Below are 25,536 nucleotides of genomic sequence, written 5' to 3'. Positions count from 1 at the left end.
TAATCAATTAATTCCTTCTTTCATCGACTAACACACATGCAACGATAAGATCATGGGAGCTATGAACAGGAAATGCCAAGACAGCATGCAAACACTGTGTTACTGACAAAGAGATACTGACAAAGAGATCGGGAACTACAAAGTGTTAAATGTGCATTGTTCAGGTGTTTAATTCATGTAGTGCACCAAGTTTTCATCTCAAATGCAAGCCGTTAACATACTTAAACACCGTTAACATCTGTGTTTGAGAGAAAATAAATGCATATAGATGCAATACATGTGAACTTGTAGTAATAATGCTATGAATGTATTTGTGTGTGTGTAAAGACAGCCAAGACTTTATTTGCATTTCAAAAGCCTATACACATATCCTCTGATCTCTAGACGACATACACACACACACACACACACACACACACACACACACACACACACACACACACACACACACACACACACACACACACACACACACACACACACACACACACATTCCCTGATTCAGGGTCTATGCTCAAGTTTGTTTCCATGGAAACCAGTACTTGAGAGGCTGTGCAATAACAGGAGCCTTTCTCTCCTTTCTCTCGCTGGGTGAAGAACGGCATCAGTGAAATTGCATGAGGTTAAATGCGAATGCACCATCACTGTAAATGCCTCCATCCCCTTTCTGACCCTTTGAATTTAACATAAGATTTTTTTGATACTGTACCTTTAAGATATGTAACTGAGCATTGTTGCAATTAGCTAAAGTCTTCATTTCATGTCCACGAGAGAAAGAAAATATATCTTGTTATCCGTATTGTAATATGACCCTTTCATACCACATTGTATGCCAAATATGCAAAATCTTTCCTGAGGTTAAATGCAAATTCATTGTCTTTAGCTACGTTTCCATCCAAATTTGCGGATTTAACTTGTGCACAAAATTGGAATATTGCATGAAACATTTGCGAATAGAGCTCCGTTTTCATCCCATGTGTTCAAGAGAACAAAATCGTCACTTCCTGAGAAAATTGGCACAAAATAACTGTAATAAAAAGTTGCTGCAATCAGAGAAGAAACTGGCTCTTTTTTTTCTCCATCATAAATGACTTGCGCCTCAGAGCGCACAGACAAAACTTAAACACTTTCAGGTTACCTTGCATTCGGAGGCAGATGCCTGGTGTTTGGGAACGCAATTGTGTAATGCCCGAGATACACTGCACGATTTTAGCAATCCTATAAGATCATTACAAATCACATTGTGCGACATGGATCTACTAAACTTGGGTACGACATGCATGTAGGCTGTACGATGATGGAACCTATTGATTCGTAGGCTACGATGCAAGTGTCTATAGAAGAATAAAATGTCATCAGTATGCACTAGAGGTAAACAAAAAGACCATGTTGAATCACAGTTGCAGTTTCTATGTGTGCTGAAAAAAAAAGGAAACGGCAAAGGAAGAAGGGAAAAGAGCTTGAGGTAAGCAGTTTTAAGTTTTAGCGCCATGTCAAGTTGATTTCATGTCGCATTTTTATTGGCTGGTCAGTAGACGTAGGTCGCAGCAGCAAACAGACTGTGAGATGATCGTGCTGAATTTCTGACACTGCCAGAAAATTATCGTAGGCTATCTTTTATCGCAAGACCGGGAAACCGGCCGTCTTTGAACCTCTCTCACTGTATGACATAGGACCATTGATTAAGAGCCACGATCCCATCGTTTCACGATGGCAGTCTTTCGTCTGGGACAGCCAAAAATCATGCCGTGTATCCCGGGTTTAAGACAGTTCTGGGCGGTCATTATACAGTACCAAACCAATTTGATGATAGACTTTGGCTTAGGCTTTTTAAGAATGATCAAAAAAACATATGAGATGCTGTGCAATCGGTCCACTGATTATCCAGTTATCCAATCCAAGTCATGTGAGATTTTGTTGTGCATTGAAGAATTATCCGGTAAACGTGTTTCCATTGAAGTTTATGCACGTCTTCTTATCAGATAAAAAAAAAAGAAAGATCCATTTCGACTGAGAGGATACATTCTTTATACACATTTTTTTTAAATTTATGCGCATCTTGGCATTTCCATCTGGTAAACCAAAATATGTGAATGGAAACATAGCTACTGTAAATTCATCAATCTTTCGCAACTTTTTGCAGAACCTATTTTTAGTTACTTTATCTTTAAGATCTATAAATGAGCTTTTGTGCGATTAGCTAATGTCTGTGTACTGGCAAACTTTCGTTTCATGTCAATGAGAGCATGAAAAAAAAACTTGTTATTATGTGTAATATGACTCTTTTCATACCACATTTTATGGAAAAACATGAAAACTTTACCTGAGGTTAATTGTGAATGCCATGGTGTCATAAACGCATCCATCTTTCGCAGACTCTTGCTGACCCTTGCAATTAAACAGGCTGTTTTTTTGTTACTTTACCTTTAAGATATGTAAATCAGCTATTTTGTGATTAGCTAACATCAGTGTATTGGAAAACTATATGTAATATGAGGATTCATACAGCGTTGTATGGGAAAAATGCAAAAAGTTTTCCTGAGGTTAATTGTGAATGCACCGTCGCTGTAAATGCATCTATTTTTTGCAACCTTTTGCTGACCCTTAGAATTAAACAAGCTGTTTTTTTGTTACTGTACCTTTAAGATATGTAAATTAGCTCCATTGTGATTAACTAATATCTGTGTAATGGCAAATTTCATGTGGAAACTTCCTTCCATAATATGACTCTACATTCCACGTTGCATGCCAAAAAACGTGAAAACTTTCCCTGACGGGCATTGTAGAAATGGATTGAGAATTCAAAATAAGGTCCCTTCTGGGAGAAGTGTGTGGGATTAAATGTCCAGAACTGTGAGAGCATACAGAGGGATTCGTTTTTCATGTGCGCTCTCTGTCTCTCTCATCACACCATCCAGATGGGCAGCGAAACCGTCTCTGCAGGAACATCTTAGAAGCGGAACCGGCCTTGACCTTGCGAAGGGGAAACGTTGAAGTCATCGTCGTCGAATTGAAAACACTTTTGCTGGCGTGCAAAGTCGGAAAACGTGGCAAAGCAATTTGGCATATAAACACAACAGAGTTTCACATGTAAACAGCCAAAAAACGTTGGATGTGACTGTTGTTTGACTAAGAACTCACCTTCCAGAAGTTGTCCACCTTGCCATAAACTAGCGACTGGTTTTGTCGTTTGATGTCGTCGATGTGCTTGACGTCACTGGCGTTCAGGTGCTGTTCCACCACAAAGCCCAGGAAGCTGTTATCTGGAGTGTGAGCTGCAGGGTAAACAGAACAACCAATCAGAAATCAAGCCAATCAATATAAACTTGAAGGGTTAGTTCACCCAACAATGAAAATTCTGTCATCATTTACTCACCCTCAAGTTGTTCCAAACCTGTATGAGTTTCTTTCTTATGTTGAACATAAAAAGAAGATATTTTGAAGAATGACTACGGTCAACTGTCTGGTTACCTACATTCTTCAAAATATCTTCTTTTGTCAACCTGACAGTGACTAAATGATGACAGATTTTTGATTTTTTGGGTGAACTATCCCTTTAAGAAACCCACCATTAGAAATAGTCATATAGAGATGTAAGAGGAAGTGGAATAAAAACAATATGCATTATAATACACACTTCCCCACATAAAAAATAAACTCAAATCAATATTTTATGTACATTTATTTATTTGCTTGCATACTCTTGCAACAAGCAGAGAAATTCACAGTTAGATGGTCATTATCATAAAATAAACCCATTCAAGATGATATAAGACCAGATGACTGTACTTTATCCCTTGCATATTAATTATCTAGTTCAGTCATGAAACTCTAGAGGGCGCAGGCTGATAGGTCCTTTAAAATCCGCAAGCAATCACATCATTATCACATGGCACAAGCTGATTGGCCAATGAGATTGCTTGCTTAACATTTAAATAGTCTGGTTCATTGTTTGCTGTAAGCCAGATTTAAGATTTCCTCTGAACCCCTCCACCTCCCCCAGCTCCACCTGCCTAGATCTGCAGCAATAATCAACAGCAGCAGTGGAGCAGATTTAGTCCAACAAGACCTAATACATTAAAATGTCCAAATTCAACAACATGCTAAATCTATTCTGAGTGCTGACATGATTGATTATGGCTAATTTTTAAAGCAAGAACAAATAACTCTTTGTAAATATGAATATGAATGTATTAAAATAGCAAATAAACAAACTCACACCTTAAAGGTGCTAAAGAGGATCTTTTCGTCGACTGAGAAACCAAAGACTGTTACTGAGTTTTTGAAATGAGCGCATGTGTAAGAATTGAGGGAACGCCTCCCAAAACTCGCGCACGAGTATTGGAACACAAGTGTTTACCACCGGCATTCGCTGTGTCGTGTTAGTGGATTCATTATGTCGGACTCACCGCAGGTAACTCATAATCTGCAGTTGTTACTCCTGTCTCCTGACAAAAACATTGCATGCGGCGCCTGTGGAGTGTGGAAAGTTACTGGAGCGCGCAGCCACGCTCGTCTCTCACAAGGAACGTCATGGCAGTGATTGACAAGCCAGAGGGCCAATCGTTTACGCAATGATCGCGTACACGATAGGCTGATGTTTTTAAGGCCCTACCTCGTGCACAGATGATGTATATTAATATTATTCCTTTCAGTGCACCTAATAAATAGTCTTTTATCAGTTAGTAAAGACAGTTTCAAGTAATATTGCAAAAATGTATAAGAGCAAAACATCCTCTTTAGCACCTTTAAGGCAAGTCAATTATATAATTAAACTTGATTTAAAATGAAAAATTACATTTGTGACTCGTGCTGGCAAAATGAGTCGGAATGTGCACTGGCTAATTTCGAGCTACAGGCAAAACAAGTGAAAAATGTAAATTCTGGTTGAAATTAAGGTTTTTACAAAAATTAGTTCATTAAGCCCTGTCTAGCGAACACAATGCTCCAAATAGCAATTAAAGGGGACTCAGTGATATTTCAAATCCACTGTTTGGAAGTCGGGCCTAGTCCAAAACAAACGTCTAACCAATCAGCATTAGGGGGCGCATGACGGTTGAGGAGAGAGAACGAGCAAGAGGGAGATTTGAAAATAAGAAAAAAGAAGAAAAAAAAAAACTGCAGAACAAGAAATGGGACACAATATAAAACAGCTCAAAAGAATATCACTGGGATGAAGGTTTATGCCTGGGCAAGTGCTTTAGGACCCAGTTATATTAGAAAAGCTTTCCAGCTCTGGAGAGAGCTAAGAGGGAAGGCCTGAAAACTGCTTTGATCCCGCTTATCATGTAAGTAACACTGGGTTTTGATTGTCTGGAGCTGCTGTGCTGTTTGCGACTAACAACAAACACTTTGTATTTACTCGTGTGTACTGTATGTTCATTTTTTGCAGGGTGGTTAGAATTGGAGTGTGAGTTTTGGAGGCGGAGCAATGAAGATAGGGGTGTGTTTGTTGTCCAACAGCGTAGTTCAAATACTACTTACTGCACCTTTAAACATCTAAAAGCATCTTTATTTGTATGTTTTCTGAGAGGAGTACCCTTCCTTTGACCATGAAAAATGCCATTTTTCTCTGCTTACTTTTGGACGACTGCCGCTTCCCCTCAGCACAAGTTTGGTATTGTTGTAAAACGCAGCATTCCAACTTTGTGAATATTCATAGGGAATTCGCGATGGTCTGAGTCTGAACCAATGAAATTTGATTTTCAAACTCATGCTGAACAAAACAATCTTACTCGCGCTGACTGACAGATCAGAAGCGCGCGCACAAAGACACCGAGATCGTGATATACACACATATATTCACGCAAACATTATCTGTTATATCTTAAGTGAATGTTTGGTTAACTGTTGGAGAAAAACATCTGATGTTTAACATTATATTATTAATATAGCCTATATCTTAATATATAGGCTGTCTGTTTCATTAATATTAATCAAACAATTGTGGAATCATTGAAAAAATGTTGATATGGGTTTTCACTTGGTTTGGTGGTATTACCAGGGATTTTAAGGTTTGGTTGCTGGTGATTTTGTTTTGGAACTTTCAGAAAACTAACTTGATTTTTCACAAAATTGGCTTTTCTGACTATTGACTTCAAACAGGTGTAGCTCAGTCAATTTTTGTCGAATTCCAACAAATCAAACATTATTTTGAAGATTTTTTAATAGAGATTGTGAAAATAACAACTCAAATTTGCCCTCATTTTGCCAGCACGGGGTCACACTTTTTTGTTTTTTTTACAAATGTCAAGTTTGGGCAAGATATCAGATGGTGAAGATTTAAAGCATGTTTTATAAAGAAACTGACATGAAAAATAAAATAAATTATTAACAAAACGAAAAAGAATAAAGTTTTATTAAATACTGAAGTATTATTTCGGTAACAATTTTCACTTGTTCCATTTGTTAACATTAGTTAACTACATTAGTTAACATGAACGAACAATGAAAAATACTTCTAATGCATGTATTAATCTTAATAAATGTTAATTTCGGCATTTACTAATTCATTATTAAAGTCAAAAATATTATTTAATGGACCTGAAATAACATGAACTAACAATGATCAGCTGTATTTTTATTAGCGGACATTAGCAACGATTATTAAATACTGTAACAAATGTACAGCTCACTGTTTATTATATTATACATTAACAAAAGGAAAGTGTTTGCATTTTTTCTTTCCAAAACAAGAACATCTATTATCTAGCACTGAACATCAGGACTGTAGTGCCTGAAGGAAAGATGTTCAGATTAATTGTGTACGAGAAAGATCCGTGTGGGTGTCCACGTTGCCAAGCGAGGAGTTGTTACCACGACAACGGTAGTCCAAGAGGTCGCCAAGGCAACGAGGCTTGGCAGAGAAACACCTGAATGCCATCTGTCCGAAAAATTCAATCCTGAGATTAAGAATTCTTATTTAAACACACACATGCACACACACCTCAAACGCGAGGCTTAGAGTGAGTGAGTGTGTGTGGTTATTGCCTGTGGGAGCAGCTGTAGTGTGTTGTCACGGTTACCCGTCAATTCCAATGAGAGTGCAGGATGAAATTCAGAACCCAGGCGGCCCATAATGCAATTTGCGCAATTTTGCAGAAACCATAAATGGAGTTTAAATGGAACACAGGCCTCTTTCTCTCCTCCTCGCTATAGTTACTGTAAATAGCGCAGATTTGTAAGAGAAAATGCACACACATACACTCTAATGTCACCTGTCAATCACAGCAATCACAGTTATCGGCTTGAACAACATTCTTTTTGTAATTCTGCACATACAAGATCTGTTCTGAACGATAAAAAAAGAGGAAGGTTTGTGATTTAATTGTGAAATACAAGTCTAGACCTTACAAACAAGCACCTACGTCCTTCAGAAGACCGTTTCAAAACAAGCAGCAACAACACACAGAAATGCTGAAGAGACACATTACACGGTTTGCAGGCGGCGTCATGAAGATGTTGTCAGTAATACCTAGGAATGCGGGGAGTTTGTGTGTGTGAGAGAGAGTTTATTAAGTCTAGTAGTGGAAGTATAGGAGTGGAAAAAAAAACAAAACCTCAGCATATTTCAAAATACACACACACAGTAATTCTCCAGTCACTGCAGCGGCTTTAATCGGAGATAGACATCTTATCCTGATGAGTTTCATACACTAATGTGCTTAGTTTGAGTGTGGATTAGTTTCTGAAAGCCAAAGCTTTGTTCTTATATAAAAATTACAGAACAAAATGATCTCAGGACAAAATAAGTGTGTTGGGGTTTTTATATATATATAAAAATGAATTAAATATAAATAAAAATGAATTAAACTTACATAACATATTTTCACATTAAAATAATTATATTTATTATAAATAACTACACATATATACAGTGTCCTCCATAAATATTGGCACCCTTAGTATATATGAGCAAAGGTGGCTGTGAAAATAAATCTGCATTGTTTATCTTTTTGATCTTTCATTCAAAAAAATTCACAAAATTCTAACCTTTCATTCACGTAAAACAATTGAAAATGGGTGGAAAAGCTCATTATGAAATAAATGTTTTTCTCTAGTTCATGTTGGCCACAATTATTGGCACCCAATTATTGCAATGTCCTTTTCCCAAGATAATAGCTCCGAGTCGTCTTCTATAATGCCTGATGAGTCTGGAGAACACCTGAGGAGAGATCAGAGACCATTCCTCCATACAGAATCTCTCCAGATCCTTCAGATTCCCAGCTCCATGTTGGTGCTTCTTCTCTTCAGTTCACTCCACTCATTTTCTTTAGGTTTCAGGTCAGAGAGCTGGGAAGACCATGGCAGAAGCTTCATTTCGTGCTCAGTGACACATTTTTGTGTTGGTTTTGATGTTTGTTTTGGATCATTGTCCTGATGGGCGATCCAACCACAGCCCATTATTGGATTTCTAGCGGAAGAGGTCAGGTTTTGATTTTTTTATCTGTTAGCATTTGATAGAATCCATGATGCCATGTATCTGAACAAGATGTCCAGGACCTCCAGCAGAAAAATAGGCTCACAGCATTAAAGATCCAGCAGTATATTTAACCGTGGGCATGGGGTACTTTTTATCCATGTGTGCACCAAACCCATCTGGTGGGTTTGCTGCCAAAAAGCTATTTTTTTTAGTTTCATCTGACCATAGAAGCCGGTCCCATTTGAAGTTCCAGCCTTGTCTGACAACTGAATATGCTGGAGTTTGTTTTTGGATGTGCAAAGAAGGATTTTTCTTGAAACCCTTCCGAACAAGTTGTGGGGATGTAGGTGCTGTTTGGTAATTTTTTTTAGGCTTTCTGGAGACTCAAGACTCAACTAATCTCTGCAATTCTCCAGCTGTGATCCTTGGGGAGTCTTTGGCCACTCAAACTTTCCTCCTCACCGCACATTAGGACGATTTAGACACACATCCTCTTCCAGGCAGATTTGTAACATCTTTAGTTGATTGAAACTTCTTAATGCCTTGATGGTGGAAATGGGGATTTTCAATGCGTTAGCTTTTTTCTTATACCCATTTTCTATTTTGTGAAGCTCAACGATTTTTTGCTGCATATCAGAACTATATCATTTGTTTTTTCTCATTATGATGAATGATTACGGGAATTTGGCCTTTGTGTTTCCTCATGTTTATATTCCTGTGGAACAGGAAGTCATGGCTGCACAATTTCATGCTCCTAGTCACCCTGGTGTGCTAAAAAATGTAAATGTGAATGGGAATATACTTCAGAGATATTTTATGCAGAAGAATTTCTAGGGATGCCAATAATTGTGGCAAACATGTATTGGAGAAAAACATTTATTTCATAATGAGCTTTTCCCCCCATTTTCAATTCTTTTCCTTCCATGAAATGTTAGAATTTTTTGAATTTTTTGAATGAAAGATCAAAAAGATAAACAATGCAGATTTTTTTTCACAGCCACCTTTGCTCATATTTACCAAGTATGCCAATATTTGTGGAGGGCACTGTATACTGTGTATATGCATTCAAATAATTATAATAAATATAAAAGGTGAACAATTTGCGTATCTGGGAAGTACTCTCACTTCCAGCTATGATCTATCTTATGAAATTCAACATTGAATTAAACAATCCTCTTCCTCTTTTGGTCTGATGCAGTGGTGCATGTCAACAAGAGGCGGGATTTATCTCACAAACCAATCATATCCAATCATAACCAATTACATCCAATCATAGCGCGATGGAGACATTGCCTCCTCTCACGTGACTTTCCCCCATTTATTCTCAATTACCCCCCACAAAACCCACTGCACGCCAATGCTCTAATGAGTGGAAAGGGAGGCATGACTCCTGCTGTAACTTTACCTGCAGGTGTCGCTGTTGGGCAGTGTTCCTTAAGAAATACGAGTGACTTGCGCTCTTTTTAACGTCATAATTTGTAATATGTGTGTTGTTTTATATGTAATATGGATTATTTTCTCATCCTATTTTTTTGAGGAGGCACTGTTTTTAAAAATCTGATGCACCGGGTGTTCCTAAATCGCAACTTGGTCTTGTCAACCAAGATTGGAGTGTACAAATCAATTTGCCTATCAGCTCTTTGGTATGGCTAGACACCCAATCGCCACTATATCAAAGCACTAGAAGCCTTCCATACCCATTGCCTTCAAAACATGCCAAGCCAACATTGCCGCTTTGGAATATATTCTTTAGCAGAGACAACTGTGCTGGGTCGGTCACGTTATTAGATTGTCCTCTGACCGGATGCCACTGCAACTGCTGTATGGTGAGCTCTTGCAAGGACAGTGACCTGCGGGCCGTCCTAAAAAACATTATGCAGACCATCTGAAATTTATACTGAAGGCCTGTGGCATAACAGGAATGTCCCTCGAAGTTCTAGCGGCTGACAGAGTTGCCTGGAAGTCCACCTGTAAGACCGGTTTTAAGGCCCGTTCACACCAAGAATGACAACTATAAAGATAACCATAACAATAACTATATTTGCGTCCACACCAACGAACGATAACGGTCTGTTTATTAAGCTCACGCGCTGCAGTTTCAAAGTGTGTAGAACATGTTTCTGCTGTTCTTGTTGGATTTTGAAAGATTATGTGTTTTTTCATTATCTTTAGTTAGATGCATTTACATTGTGACTGTGCCTCAGATGCAATCAACTCTGTGTTTGTGTTTGTAAAGGTGTGAACCAAATGGCCCATACAGATGTATGGCCCACAGAAACTGATGGGTGTGAATGACAAACAAACAGCATTGCTCAGAGTAGATCGCAGGGTAGATCGATCTCCTGTGGGAGGTCCTAACAGTGTTCTATTGTTTGTAGCCCTTTTGATGTCATGTATAAAGTTCTGTCCCACAGACAGAACTTTGGGTTAAGATGTTTTGAAGGCCGACACGCTGACATCACTGCTGAAGAACTGTGCTACACTATTACCTTCAATAAAATCTTCTCCCCATAAGAACTCTGGTCAAGCTTACTTATTTTATGTATTAGAGAAATCTAATACATTGGCGAGCCAGCCAAACGACTGCACAGCCAAATACAGCAAAATCTAACAATTTACACGGCTTTAACCAGCAAATGTCCTCTGTTTTGAGTGAATAGCTAGTGTAATCGATCTAATCTAACAGTGAATTTAGCTGACAAAGTCAATATAGTGGAATAAAAACAATGCCTACTCTTTTTCACTCCAAAGTCAAACGAAGCAAGACACAGTGGTCGAAACTAGAAAACTAAACATTTTTTATGTTACACTTTTTGCTAGCCTGGCATAATGATCTTATCGTTAATACTTCTCACTATTTATGCTGAGGGTATGACCGATTGATTTCCTTATATCCATTTTCTTTAAAGTATCCTTGAAAAGAGGGATACTTTAAAAAAAAACTCTTAAAAAAAAAAAAAAATGTGAATACATTATACAAATGTAACTAATATATATATATATATATATATATATATACATACACACACACACACACACACACACACACACACACACACACACACACACACACACACAGTATACAAATACATACACACACATCTTTTTTTTTTTTTTTCAGGCCAACTCCCTACCTCCTCTTGAATTAATAATTCAACAGCACAAACAGATGACTGTGAAATACTGACTGTGAGGGAAGCTCTTAATTAGGCCAAACGCTAAAGGAGAAGTGCTTTTAAATGCACATTGTGAAACAAGACACAGACTGACCCTCCTACTGACTCTAAATTTAAGTGTTCATATTTTATGCATTAAGACTTTAATATTTATATTCATATTAATGGTTATTCCTCTCAGTAGCCAGGGGCATTTTGTTTTTTGTTTATGAACGGTATCTATACAAGTGAACAGGAAAGAAAACAAAACTTTTCTCAGTTCGCATGTGGCGGCACCAGTGTCATGCAAACGAGAGGAAGTTGGTTAGTTTCGAAAGAGAGTGAATGTTAGTGTGTTTTTTCAAGCAAATGATTCTAGTGTAAGGGCGTGCGTGAAATTGTCTCTCAGTTTTACTCTGGAAACGGGAACTTTCTGCCATGACAGCAAACCACAAAGCAGCCGCAATGACGTCATCTTTGCTTAGCAAACTTTGAAAAGCGAAACAAATGATATCAAATGGGAACTGAATTATTCCAGGAGCATAATGCTATAATGAAAGCGACTTCCTCCCTCGGTCTCGAAGCGCGCCGGCAATTCCCTCATCTGATATGTGTGGGAAGTGTTGAGAACAATATCACCTGCAGGACGGGCGGCCCGGAGGACGTTTAACTGTAAAGAAACCGGGCATGTCATTATGGTCTGTCATACAGACAATTTATGAGGTCAACAGAGAGCGCCGAGATTTTTATCAGCTGTCATTTTGTGTGCAATGAGATATCGCAGTGCATTGTGGGATGCGTCTTGGGGACAACAGAATAAAGAGTTTTGACTGACAGCGTTAAGAATGGAGGGCGTATACGCACACGTGCACATGCATCTGATGTAACCGGGTCGCAATATTTGAAGCGTGCGGTTTCAGAATTGCTTGAGTTTACTAATGCGTCTGAATCCCGAATTGACTGACAAGACAGACAGGTTATGTGTCACTCTGCTGTCAACGTTCATGTTCTCAGAGTAGTTTAGATGCCTGTGGACTCACGCCAGGGTCAATTACACACACCTGTCAAGGCTCCGTCTTCTCCAAATCGAACACCAGGAGATCAGATACACAATACCACACACACACCACACTATCAAATATGTAGTTGAACTCGGATGTCGAGAACATGTACAGGTCATATTTAACTTGAAAATCCAATGAAAAACAAAGAAATCATATTTGGCATTAAGATGTTTTGCAATTTAACAGTTTTTGCATATTGCGCCACAAATTGTCATTACCGTAATCCAAAACAATGAAATATTATTATTTTGTCAAATATTAATATATTAATTTGTACTGGCTTTAAATTTTTGATGATTGTAATAAAGATATTTTTAAAAATATCGTTTATTATTATTATTATTATTATTACTTAATTTCAATCATTTTTAACAATTACAAAAACTCACAATGGCAATGAGCTTAATTGAAATGAAAAATGTCAAAATGTAAAACAAAACAATTATATAATTTATTTATATGTAATTATTTTCATGCCATTTGCGTATAATTCCCCATAAACTGTCATTACCATAATGCAAACCAATGATATATTATACATCAAGTTCTACAATTTATTTTTAAGTCTTCAATTTATCATGATAATTTTATAAGAATTACAAAAACAAAAGCAAATTGCTGGTTGTGTTATGGTAATAAGAATATGGTGGGAAAATGAGCTTAATTGTCATGAAAAAAAAAAAAAATACATTTACAAATATTTTTGTTTTGCATTTTTAATTTTTTTTCAGTCTTTTTTTTAAGGACTATCAAAAACGCATTAAAACTATTAAAGGTCTATTAAAAACATTACTTTCAAGACAAATTATGTTAATGAGAAAAAGGAAGAAAACGGTACAAAATGGAACAACCCTAACAACATTAATAATTATAAAATTAACAATAATGATAATAATCTGCATTTTGGCTTTTTTATTCGAACAATTAGGTACATTTTTCCAGCCACTATAACTTTACTTTTTGTGAACAAATTTGGTATTTTTGGTTTTAAAAACATTGTAGTTAAAAAAATTACCTGAAATGATAAAATACTATAATATAATATTTTTGCTAATATTTTTATTTTATCTAATTAATTATTTTATCTAATCAATTTTTATTTTTGCATTTTTTGTAATTAAAATAATGACTGAAATTTAAAAAAAAATACTATAAAACTATAGTTTTCTTATCTTTTTTTTTTGTGGCAAAATAATAATAATAATAATAATAATTTAATTATTATTATACTAATTAAAAGCCCCTCAGCTGAAATCAGCAGGTACAGCTCTGCTTCACTACACTGCAGAAACACTTCAAACATGTGTTCTCTGTGAAACTAACCTCTGCTCTCAAACAGGCTTAATCAGAAATAAGAGCAGTTCTGCTTGGAAAGCTGCGAGTGTTATGAGAATGTCAAAGTCTGTTGGTAAACAAAAGAGCTATTCAGAGGCCGAGACGATCGGAGACGCCACCCAAAACCCCCGGAACCCTGATGCAGTCCGGATAAAGTTTCCATGTCCAAAGGGTAAAGCAGAAAAGTTAAACACACACATAACAAAAAGCCTCTCTCATGCACACTTACGAAACATGGTGTTGAACTGTTGGGGGTTCAGGTTCCACTTGCCCCACGGAGTTTTGTGACCTTTCGACTGGGCGTAGTGGGCGTGGTTAAACTCCGGCTCGGTCCCGAAGGAGTCCAGGACCCTCAGCATGCACCTGAAACAAATGATCAAAGCTTGAGTGTTGGCAAATAACAGCAGCGCACACGCTAGATACATAGAGCTGACGTCTGTACATGAAAAACAAGACAAATCAGAAAAGAATATTTACATATATTTAAATAAATAAACCATAAATAAATAAGAAAAAGCTCAAAAGTAAAACAAACAAACAAACAAAAAAAACTCAGACACATTTTGTTAATGAGTATATGGCAAAAAATTGTGCTAAATTGTCATTGAAAAAATAGGTCAAAATTGAATAATAAAGATAGCAATAATAACACTAATAATATTGAATAATAATCAGCATTTTGGAATTTTCCCATGGGAGTTAAGCACATTTTTTCCACCAAAAATCTTACTTTTGATAGAAAAATGAATTATTTTTCTGACTGAAAAAAATATATATAATACACTATTTTTTATATTTTGGTAATTTTACAAGTTTTATTTTTGAGTATTTTTGTATTTTAAAAAATTGTATAATTATTATTATTATATGATTTTATATATATATATATATATATATATATATATATATATATATATATATATATATATATATATATATATATATATACACACATATATATATATATATATACACAGTACAGTCCAAAAGTTTGGAACCACTAAGATTTTTAATGTTTTTAAAAGAAGTTTCGTCTGCTCACCAAGGCTACATTTATTTAATTTAAAATACAGTATAAACAGTAATATTGTGAAATATTATTACAATTTAAAATAACTGTTTTCTATTTGAATATATTTCACAAAGTAATTTATTCCTGTGATGCAAAGCTGAATTTTCAGCATCATTACTCCCGTCTTCAGTGTCACATGATCCTTCAGAAATCATTCTAATATGCTGATCTGCTGCTCAAGAAACATTTAATGTGTACAATGTGTATTTGTGTACATAATTTTTTTTCAGGATTATTTGATGAATAGAAAGTTCAAAAGAACAGTGTTTATCTGAAATCTAATCTTTTGTAACATTATAAATGTATTTACTGCCACTTTTGATTGATTTAATGCATCCTTGCTGAATAAAAGTATTCATTTCTTTAATTTCTTTTCAAAAAAATAAAAATAAAAATTCTTACTGACCCCAAACTTTTGAACGGTAGTGTATAATGCTACAGAAGCTTTGTATTTCAGATAAATGCTGAAGACTGGAGTAACGATGCTGAAAATTCAGCTTTGCATCACAGGAATAAATTACTTTGTCAAATATATTCAAATAGAAAACAGTTATTTTAAATTGTAATAATATTTCACAATATTACTGTTTTTCACTGTATTTTTAATTAAATAAATGTAGCCTTGGTGAGCAGACGAAACTTCTTTTAAAAACATTAAAAATCTTAGTGGTTCCAAACTTTTGGACTGTACTATATATATATATATATATATATATATATATATATATATATATATATATATATATATATATATATATATATACACACACACAATAATAATATTAATTTACTTTCATATTTTTTTAATTTGACTGAAGTTTTATTTTTGAGTATTTTTGTATTTAAAAAACGAGTAAAATTAAAGCAAAACAAATATATACATAATAATTATTATTATTATTTGTGTGTATATGTATGCGTTTATTATATACATAAACAGACATACTTATACACAATAATAATAACAGTAATAATAATAATGAGCATTTTGGCATTTTTTTCATGACAATTAAGTAGATTTTCCACCGAAAGCATAACTTGAGTATTCAGGAAAAATTACTAAATTAAAAAAAAAATGAAAAACATTATAATACAACAAACACTGTATCATAAATTCATAAATATCTTTTTCAAAAGACGTGGCCAAATCTGTACTTACACACAGAGGTTATAAACAGTAAAATAAAGGCGGTCTATAACCCTAGAGGAGGTTATCCATTAGCAAACAATAGTGTTCAGTAACAGCTAACAGATCTGGACAGACGACCCTGATTACTCCATAATAACAGCTCGATTTCACTTCGGCGCGTCAGGACGAGATCGACCCCGAGGATCTGTCTCGCTGTCTAAAGGAGACTGAAGATGGAGATAAAATCAGGATCTCATTTATAACGGCTTTACTTGGTCTATAATGACCCGCCGTCTCAAATGAGTCTCAATTTCTCAACCGGGCTGAAGAAAACGTGACAGGGGAAGGTCACGGCCACATATGGAAGTTATTAATCAAATACTTCATACTAAAACACAAATAGGATGTGAACGTACTGGTAATGGACCCAGGACGGACCCAGAGTCTTCTTGAACTGAGCCAGACCAACGATGTCTATGTAGATGAGCTCCACAATTTTATCACCCTTTGTGGGGCAGCTGGACTTGTTGCCCATAACCTTCTTCATGATCCTGGAGAGAGACAGAGCTGAATTAAATTGAACTGAACTAAACTGAATCGATACTTGAGTACACAGAGGGAGGCAGTGACTCACTCCTTAAGCTCGGCGAGAGACGCTGAGATGCGGATGTCGTGTCCGAGCAGGTACAGGGTGGTGATGAGGTCACTCCACTGAACCAGCTCCCCCAGAGGACCCCCGCTGAACGCGTTCTCCGCTATTTTAAAACCGGACTCCTTCGTCAGGAGACCCAAGTGCACCAGGATCTAAAAAAGAAAAAAATATATTATTTGTCTAACATAAACTGAGTTTAAACATTTAAAATTAATATATATATTAAATAAAATCACTCTAAAGTGGGCAATTAATTAAATGATATGGTGAGTAAGTGATCATCAATATATACATTTTTATTAGAAAATATAAATTCTTTATTAGAAAGAATTGATTATTATTATTATTATTAAGATTATTAAAGGATTAGTTCACTTTCAAATAAAATTTTCCTGATCATTTACTCACCCCCATGTCATCCAAGATGTCCATGTCCTTCTTTCTTCAGTCAAAAAGAAATTAAGGTTTTTGATGAAAACATTCCAGGATTTCTTCTCCATATAGTGGACTTCAATGGGCACCAAATGGTTGAAGGTCAAAATTACAGTTTCAGTGCAGCTTCAAAGCATTCTACACGATCCCAGATGAGGAATAAGGGTCTTATCTAGAGAAACCATCACTCATTTTCCAAAAAAAAAAAAAAAAAAAAAAAAAAATGCTCATCTTGAACTAGCTCTCTCTATTAGAATTCTGGCAGTGTAGACACTGCTAAGTGTATTACTGCCCTCCACAGGTCAAAGTTTGAACTAATTGTTATATACTTGCACTAGCATATTGAATATGACAATATAGTTCAAACTTTGACCTGTAGAGGGCAGTAATACACTTAGCAGCGTCTACACTGCTGGAAATTAAATAGAGAAGAAGAGGAGAGCTAGTTCAAGATGAGCATTTATGGTTAAAACGTATAAATTAAAAAAAAAAAAATTTGAAAATGAGTGATGGTTTCTCTAGATAAGACCCTTATTTCTCATCTGGGATCACGTAGAAAGCTTTGAAGCTGCACTGAAACTGTAATTTTGACCTTTAACTGTCTGGAGGCCATTGAAGTCCACTATATGGAGAAAAATCCTAGAATGTTTTCATCAAAAACCTTAATTTCTTTTCAACTGAAGAAAGAAGGACATGGACATCTTGGATGACATGGGGGTGAGTAAATTATCAGGAAATTTTAATTTGAAAGTGAACTAATCCTTTAATGCAATAAAAATGCAATGCAATTCATCTTTTATTTGCTTTATTCATTAATCCACAAATGAATATTTTTAAAAAATATAAAACTTTTAATATTAATATTACAAATATATTATTTTCTAAAACATTGATATATGTGATTAATGAATAAAGCAAATAAAAGAGTAATTGCCTTGCATAATCTTAATAATAATAATAATAATCACACCAAATGAATTAAACGTTCCATGAAATTGAATGGCTAATATCAGCCTTAAATGTGTTTTTTACGGTCTTAAATATCAGATATGCTTATTGTGAAGGAGTAAATGGAAAGAGAAGTTTGAAAAAAAAAAAAAAAAACTGGGTTGCTATATCCTAAATTCTCGTTATGCCAGTATCTGCAGTCTTCTATTTTTTTATTCATAGCATTTGTTTTAATATTAATTTGTCAAGGGACTCATACACACTCACATTTTTGTGGTGGATAAGTATCACCAGAGGATAATGGGTAACAGTGACATGCTTTTAAGCTCTAAACAACTGAGGCTATTTAAGGTTTGACATCAGGCGATCTCTAGAGAGACTTGCACGTGTGGTTTTGGGTCCCGCTGCGCCGCCTGACTGCAGGTGACAGAGAAAGTCAAAGACGCTCTTGGGAAAGTGTATCTGCAGTTGTGTGAATTATTCATTCGGAAACATGGGCTGCATTATTAAAGGCTGCCATGTAGAGTCAATACCTAGATTCCCACATTTCTTACCCACCTTTTTGCGCTTGTGGTTGGCGAGGTTCTGTTTGGAGGCGAGGGAGCGAACGGCACTGACCCACGGCTCCTCCATGCGCTTGATCCGCAGCATCATCCAGCGAAACTCCTCGCGCCGTGACATCACACGATACAGCTCCTCGAAACTCGTGCGGATCTCCGTCTGCGCAAAAAATAAATAAATCACTCTGTGAGTTGACATGTCGAGCATCACGTAAAGCTTTCTCTTTCTGTTTCCTTTCTCTGAATCAGAGCCCATTACTGTACACTGTGGTTAAACCTCTGAAAACAGCTACAAAAATCACATAGATAATACAGTTAGCTGGCTGAATGAGGACATGTTTTTATGGAAAGCTAATTTTAATGACAAAAGACTAATCCAACCACTATCCCTAAAGAACTTTTTATTTTTTAATTTTATTTTTAGTAAATAATTTATTATTTTTATTTTTAGCTTATTTACTTTTAATTTTTTGTTATTTATATGGATGTATTTATGGACGTTTTGTCATATAACTGGATTTAATTTTAAAGACACTACACCTAAAATTAACATTTTAAATATATATATATATATATATATATATATAATATATATATATATATATATATATATATATACATTTAATTTTTTTATTTTTTATGGATGCATTTGTGGAAGTTTTATCATATTCTAGAGACTATTTTATCCCCAAACCCTAGCAATTTAATTTTAAAGGGGACCTATTATGCAAAATTCACTTTTGCATGGTGTTTGGACATAAATGTGTGTTGGCAGTGTGTTTACACAACCACCCTATAGTGATAAAAATCCACCCACTCCTTTTTTTTTTTTTTAATGACCATAAAGGCCAGAACACATCAAGCCGACGCAGACGAACTAGTGGCGATGAAAGCAGACTGCAGGGTTGGCTCACATCGGCAGCGTCTGTGTCCAAAGTTGCTCTGACACACCAAACCGCCACTCGACAGCCGACGGCCAAGTAGCATGTCAGTTCTGCGCCTGCGTGAGATGAAATGCCTTTCCGTACCAGCAGATGGCAGTATCTGAACAGCCAATCAGAATGATCAGATGGCCCAACGGACCGACAAGCTCCGACGCCGATTCAACATTTCGAATCGGCTGAAAAAAAGCCGACGAGGACCAACTTCAGCCGACGGTGTGGAACACACTGAAAAAAACTTAGTCGGCCGACGAAAAAAAAACTGCCCGACGGCCGACCGTCGGCTTGGTGTGTTCATGCCTTAAATCATAAGCAGTGTCTCCAAATGACCAGCCACGGTGCTAATGTGACATCACATTAGCCACAGGCCCCGCCCACGACCGCTGACTGACAGTCCTGCATTACCACAGTTTCCGCCCTCAGCGAGCTGTACGCTGTCCGCCATTTTCTCCGCGCTCGAGCAGCTGTAGCGACAACAATGTCTGATAAGTAATTGAGATGTTTTGTTGTTGGATGTAAGAGTGAACATAACAGTCTTCATTTACTGATTCACTGCGAACGCAGCGGATTAGTTTTATTTTTGAAGGGAATGCGCCACAGATCTAATATACACATACGATTTCTGTAACCTTGCCTGCTATTTACATTCACAGACATAACTGACTGTGTTTATGTGAACTGTGTGTGTTTTTGACAGAACCTTGTGTGTATTTGACAGTTTAAACAAAACAAAAAATGTGAAAGAGAAGTCACTCATGAGACTTGACGTCTGACAGCCAGCTGTCTGTGTGTGTGCTTCAGCTAAGTGCGCTCAGAAAACGATACATTAGATGTTTAAACTGATATAGCTTTAAAACGTGTGGAAATAATAAACTTTAATGATGAAAGAAGAACTATGCTATCCGTGAGAGTGATCGCGATATAGATGATAATCAAAACCAAGCAGATGTCTTGTTAATAGTTGGCAGAGAATCCGATTGAAGCAGGAACTGTGATTGTAGAGAGTGGGCGGGGCACAGCAGCTCATTTGCATTTAAAGGCACATGCACGAAAACAGCCTGTTCTTGATTGTAGTCAGAAATGGGTAATTACAACATGGATTTATAAATGATCTGTGAGGTATTTTAAGATGAAACTTCACAGACACATTCGGGGGACACCTGAGATGTGTAAAAATGGGCATAATATGTCCCCTTTAATGATGACAGCCTAATTCAGCCACTACACCTAAAATATAACATTGAATCTATAATTTAATTTATTAAAACACAAATTTGTTTAATGAACAATTTTTCTTATTCTGAAGAGTATTTTATCCAAAAACTATAATTTCATTTTAATAACAACAGAATAATCCAACCACTGCTCCTAAAAGAATACCCTTTTTAAAAATTTTTAAAAATATGTTTTTGAATTTTATTTTTAGTATACATTTTTAAAATTAAATTTACTTTTAATTTTTTTCTTTTTATTATTTATATGGATGTATTTATGGACATTATATTGTACTGGATTGTATTTTAAAGTCACTACACCTAAAGTAAAACATTTTAAAAAGGTTTAAAATATATGTATTTTTATTAAATAATTTATTCATTTATAATTTTTTAATTACATTTTTTTTTGATGTTTTTAATCAACATTTCATCATATTCTGAAGGCATTTTTATCCCCAAACTATAATTTAATTGTAATGATACAGTTAAAAATTAAAGTGCATTTATTTTTTTTTTAATGTTTATTTAATTCATTTTTTATGGATGTACTTGTGGAAGTTTTGTCATATTCTGGAGACTATTAATCCCCAAACCAGAGTAATATTAAATATTTAAAATAATATAAATATATATAGATTTTGTATATGAATTTTAATCACTACAGACTAATCACACCACTACCCTTAAAAGAACATATTTTAAATGTTTACAATTTTATTTTTATTAAATCATTTATGAAATATGTTTTTTTTTTACAAATGTTTAAAAAGATATGTATAATTTTATTTTTAGTAAATTATTTATTTTATTTATTTTTATTTTTATTTTATTATTTTTATTTTTTATTTTTATTTTTTTATTTTTAATTAATTTAGATAAATTTGTATTTACACACACACACACACACACACACACACACACACACACACACACACACACACACACACACACACACACACACACACACACACACACACTGACCTGTGTATTCCTGTCTATTTCATCAGCAATATTCTTGATCCTCCACAGCAGGCGAGGGCACCAGTTTTCAACCTAGCACACACAGAAACAGCGAGTTAGCGTGCGTCCGAGCTAATGATCAGACATAAACCGAGTGTGGAAACAGACATCTCGCTGCTGCTCTACATTCCATTTCTCCAAGTAGCCTTGGGTATTTACATATCAGTCAGGTGTTTAACTATCTAAACAATATTTAAATTACACATCAGCTGCTAAGAGAGAAAGAGACATGGAAAGATATGGAAATGTATGCATGTCACCATGGCGACTCGGTGTGTAGCACTTTCTAATGAAATTCACACGAATGCTCAGATGGCAAGTATCTTAAAATACTATCAAAATATTATGGTACATGAATATGACAACCATTTAGTATTGTGGTTTATATCAAAGTACCATATTACCCCCTCCCCACAAAAAAAAAGATGAAATCTATATATATAAAAATTAAAAATCATAATTTTGTGGGTCTGTAACAATTAGGCCAACGTTTCTGTCACGTCTTACCTCACTCAGATAAATAAAGAACGAACAGGTGGATCCATCCACTCCATAGTTTCCGTAACAGGGGTCCGAACGCCACATGTCCTTCATCCACTGAAGATGAGGAAAAAAAAAAAAAAAGAGGAAAAAAAAAGAAGAGTATGTTAGATCAGATAAAAACAAAGTTACCCGAGTCTTAAGGAAATTTAGCGGTTTTGAAAAACTACTACGTATACAAAATCCACAGTTGATCTGATAAGCAGTTGTGCAGGAAGCTGTGTGTCAAGTACGCAGTTTTATTTCCTGTCAAAGTTGGGTCTTCTCCAGGATATTATTGAACTTCTTAGATCAGCCTGACCTTCAGAAAAAAACATTGGTTTCCTCTTCCTGTATCTAATTTCTTCTCACAGTGACACTCTAGCACAGAGAGGGACTTATTGATCGCAGTGTGTGGTTCAGATCACACTTATCGATCTGGATTTCTGAAAAATATGGCACCTATGCATGATTAATGAGTCAGCACTTGATATTTTACATTGTCGATGTAAAAAAAGTAGAAAATGCATAATTGAGTCCACACAAGTGAGTCCACACTTGAAAAATCTTTTTTTTTGAGAACAAAAAACTCAGATTAGCATGAAGACAAAATATTTTACATGGTCTATGTACAAAAAAATTAGAAAATAAGCAATTGTACTGTGCTTAATTTACATACGTTTGCATATTTACATTTGTTTTTAATGAGACAGCATGTGATGACAAAAAACTTGGATTCGTATGAAGACATTTTACATTGTCTATGTAAAAAAAGCAAGTTGAAAATATGTAATCATATTGCATTTAATTTGCATACATTTGCATGTTAACATTTGTTTTTTAATTAATCAGCATTTGATGTCAAAAAGCTCAGATTCGCAAGATGACGAAACATTTTACATTTTCTATGTACAAAAAAATAAAAAATAAGCAATTGTATTGTGCTTAAATTGCATACTTTACATATATTTACATTTGTTTTGGTGCATAAATAGCCAAATAAGTCACATTAATCACAGAAAGTTGATTGAAAAAGAGTTTATCATATGGTTTTACCAAATGATTCGGGATGGCTTTTGACTTTCAAACTAAACATTTAAACACACATTATCCTGATATCACCCTCTTTTGTTTTGTTTTTCATTTGCACTTTGGTTTAATGGATAAACAAAACTGTTTTTAGACCTTCTAAGCTTCAAAGTCAAACTAGAGTCAGGCTAAAGTCAAACAACTTGGTTAGGCTGTTCTCACTGCTACTGTAGCCACATTTTTGTTTTAATTCTACATGATTTTAAGAGGATTTCCATATCTCAGGAATTTCCATGAGTTCTAGGACCTGTGATTGTTGTGACGGAAGCCAAGCTCAGGTCTGATCTGGCTGAAAAGGCCAACGTGATTGGCCGACTAGCTTCAGTGTGCTCTGCTTGATGCTAAATCCCACCTAATTGGCCCCTTCTGGCTGCTACATCAACGTGCTGTAAAAAACCCAGAGGGACTCGTTCTGAGTATCAGGTGAGGTCATTAAGAAAAGTGGCGTTCCAGGAAGGAAAAAGCATTTTCACATGGTAACACTCGACTCTGAATTCTTTAAGGGATTTTAAAAATGAGGTTAAGTAATGTGAGAGAACACATTTTAAAACGTTAAAAACACAATCTATTTCTGTACAATTAAATTTTCAGTTAAATTAAAGTGTTCCTATTATGCTTTTTCAAATACTATCCTTTCATGTTATCATGTTTAATATAGTTGTTTGTGAATATAAAAGGTCTGCAAAGCTTTAAAGGTCAAAGCGCACAAAAGCTATTGTCTCCTAAAAGAAAGAATAGATTCTGAACTGCCAAAACGAGTTATCAGATTTGCATAATGCCAGACGCTTTTTTCTGCACTGCGAAAGAAAAAATCCACCTTGCATTCATTTACCAAGGATGAGGACTCGATCTCGAATTGATACGGTAAAACTGACACCGTCATTACTTCTCATATCACTGTGTGTCATGTGCTGAAGACGATCCGGAGCTCAAATTCAGATATGGTAATGGGCATTTGGTTTCTGACACGCACTGTAAGCAGTAGACCAATCACAACAGACATAATATATAACATAATAATTTATTATTATAAATAATAACATATTTATAAATTAACAACAAAAAACTGAAAGTTGAATAAAATTACAAACCTAAGCAATGTTAGCTTTTTCGGCACATGTGCACTTAGCCAGAGAAAGATATCAATAATCCAGTTAACACGCCAAATTAACACAGTATGAAATTAACACTAGGCCCAAAAACCCACATCCATACAGTCTGTAAACCACATTTTCCAAAAAAATCCAAAAGAAAATTCTTTTCTAACCTTTCTCAAAGCCCACGATTCTTGTAGTACTCTGCTCATTAATAACACAATAGCAGTTAAAAGCTTTCAAATATGTCTCAAAACAAATCAATATCTTGCTGTTAATGTTTGTAAGGGGAACGTCCCACAGAGAGCCTTTAATTTTGGATTGTCTGTATTCGGGATGAAAATGGTTTCTAAATAAAGAAAGCCATCATGGGACAGCAGCAACCCAAAGTAATGAAAGAGCAACTCCAACAAGTTTCAGATCGAGAAGCTTTCCTCAGCAAGTACACTTACCTTCAATTTGCCTTCACAATGCGGAAACCCATCAAGCGAGGGTAGTTCGCATTTCTCCTGTGCTCCGTTCAGCAAGTCTGGACACAGAGAAAAAGAGAGAAAAAAAAAAACATAATGAACACACAACAGTCCCAAAACTGTACAAATCACAGCTGAAAATCAACAAGCTTGTTCAGCACACCGGCATTCGACTGATAGATCAATACCATCCAATTATCACACAATCCACTCTCAAATTAACTTAAATTAAATTAAACCCCAAAACCACATTGTGATTTCAAAGCATTCAAGCCGTCTCTAATAAGCAGTGTTGCCTCATTTGAACTTATAAAAACAAACCTATGTTAGCCAAGTCATCAAGTTTTGCGTAGATGTTTTTTTGATACAATGGGCCTTAATCATGAAACACAAGCATAACAAATTTGCTTGTAATTT

At 35.4% G+C, this 25,536-nt stretch overlaps 1 protein-coding gene across 1 annotated transcript in view; it reads right to left on the bottom strand.

The window, feature by feature from the left end:
* mgat5 (alpha-1,6-mannosylglycoprotein 6-beta-N-acetylglucosaminyltransferase) overlaps positions 1–25,536 on the bottom strand; it is an 81,946-nt gene that overhangs the window by 14,540 nt on the left and 41,870 nt on the right. The window contains exons 4-11 of the mRNA XM_048168102.1: positions 25,102–25,178; positions 22,455–22,544; positions 21,909–21,980; positions 18,768–18,929; positions 16,812–16,981; positions 16,594–16,728; positions 14,206–14,339; positions 3,142–3,275 (exon numbers count right to left, since the gene is read on the bottom strand). Of these exons, the coding sequence (XP_048024059.1) occupies positions 3,142–3,275; positions 14,206–14,339; positions 16,594–16,728; positions 16,812–16,981; positions 18,768–18,929; positions 21,909–21,980; positions 22,455–22,544; positions 25,102–25,178 (974 nt within the window). The remainder of the gene's footprint in view (positions 1–3,141; positions 3,276–14,205; positions 14,340–16,593; positions 16,729–16,811; positions 16,982–18,767; positions 18,930–21,908; positions 21,981–22,454; positions 22,545–25,101; positions 25,179–25,536) is intronic.

The sequence above is a fragment of the Megalobrama amblycephala genome, linkage group LG2 (genome assembly GCF_018812025.1).
Source record: "Megalobrama amblycephala isolate DHTTF-2021 linkage group LG2, ASM1881202v1, whole genome shotgun sequence".
NCBI classification, from domain to species: domain Eukaryota; kingdom Metazoa; phylum Chordata; class Actinopteri; order Cypriniformes; family Xenocyprididae; genus Megalobrama; species Megalobrama amblycephala.
This window is presented reverse-complemented; position numbering and strand designations above follow the sequence as displayed.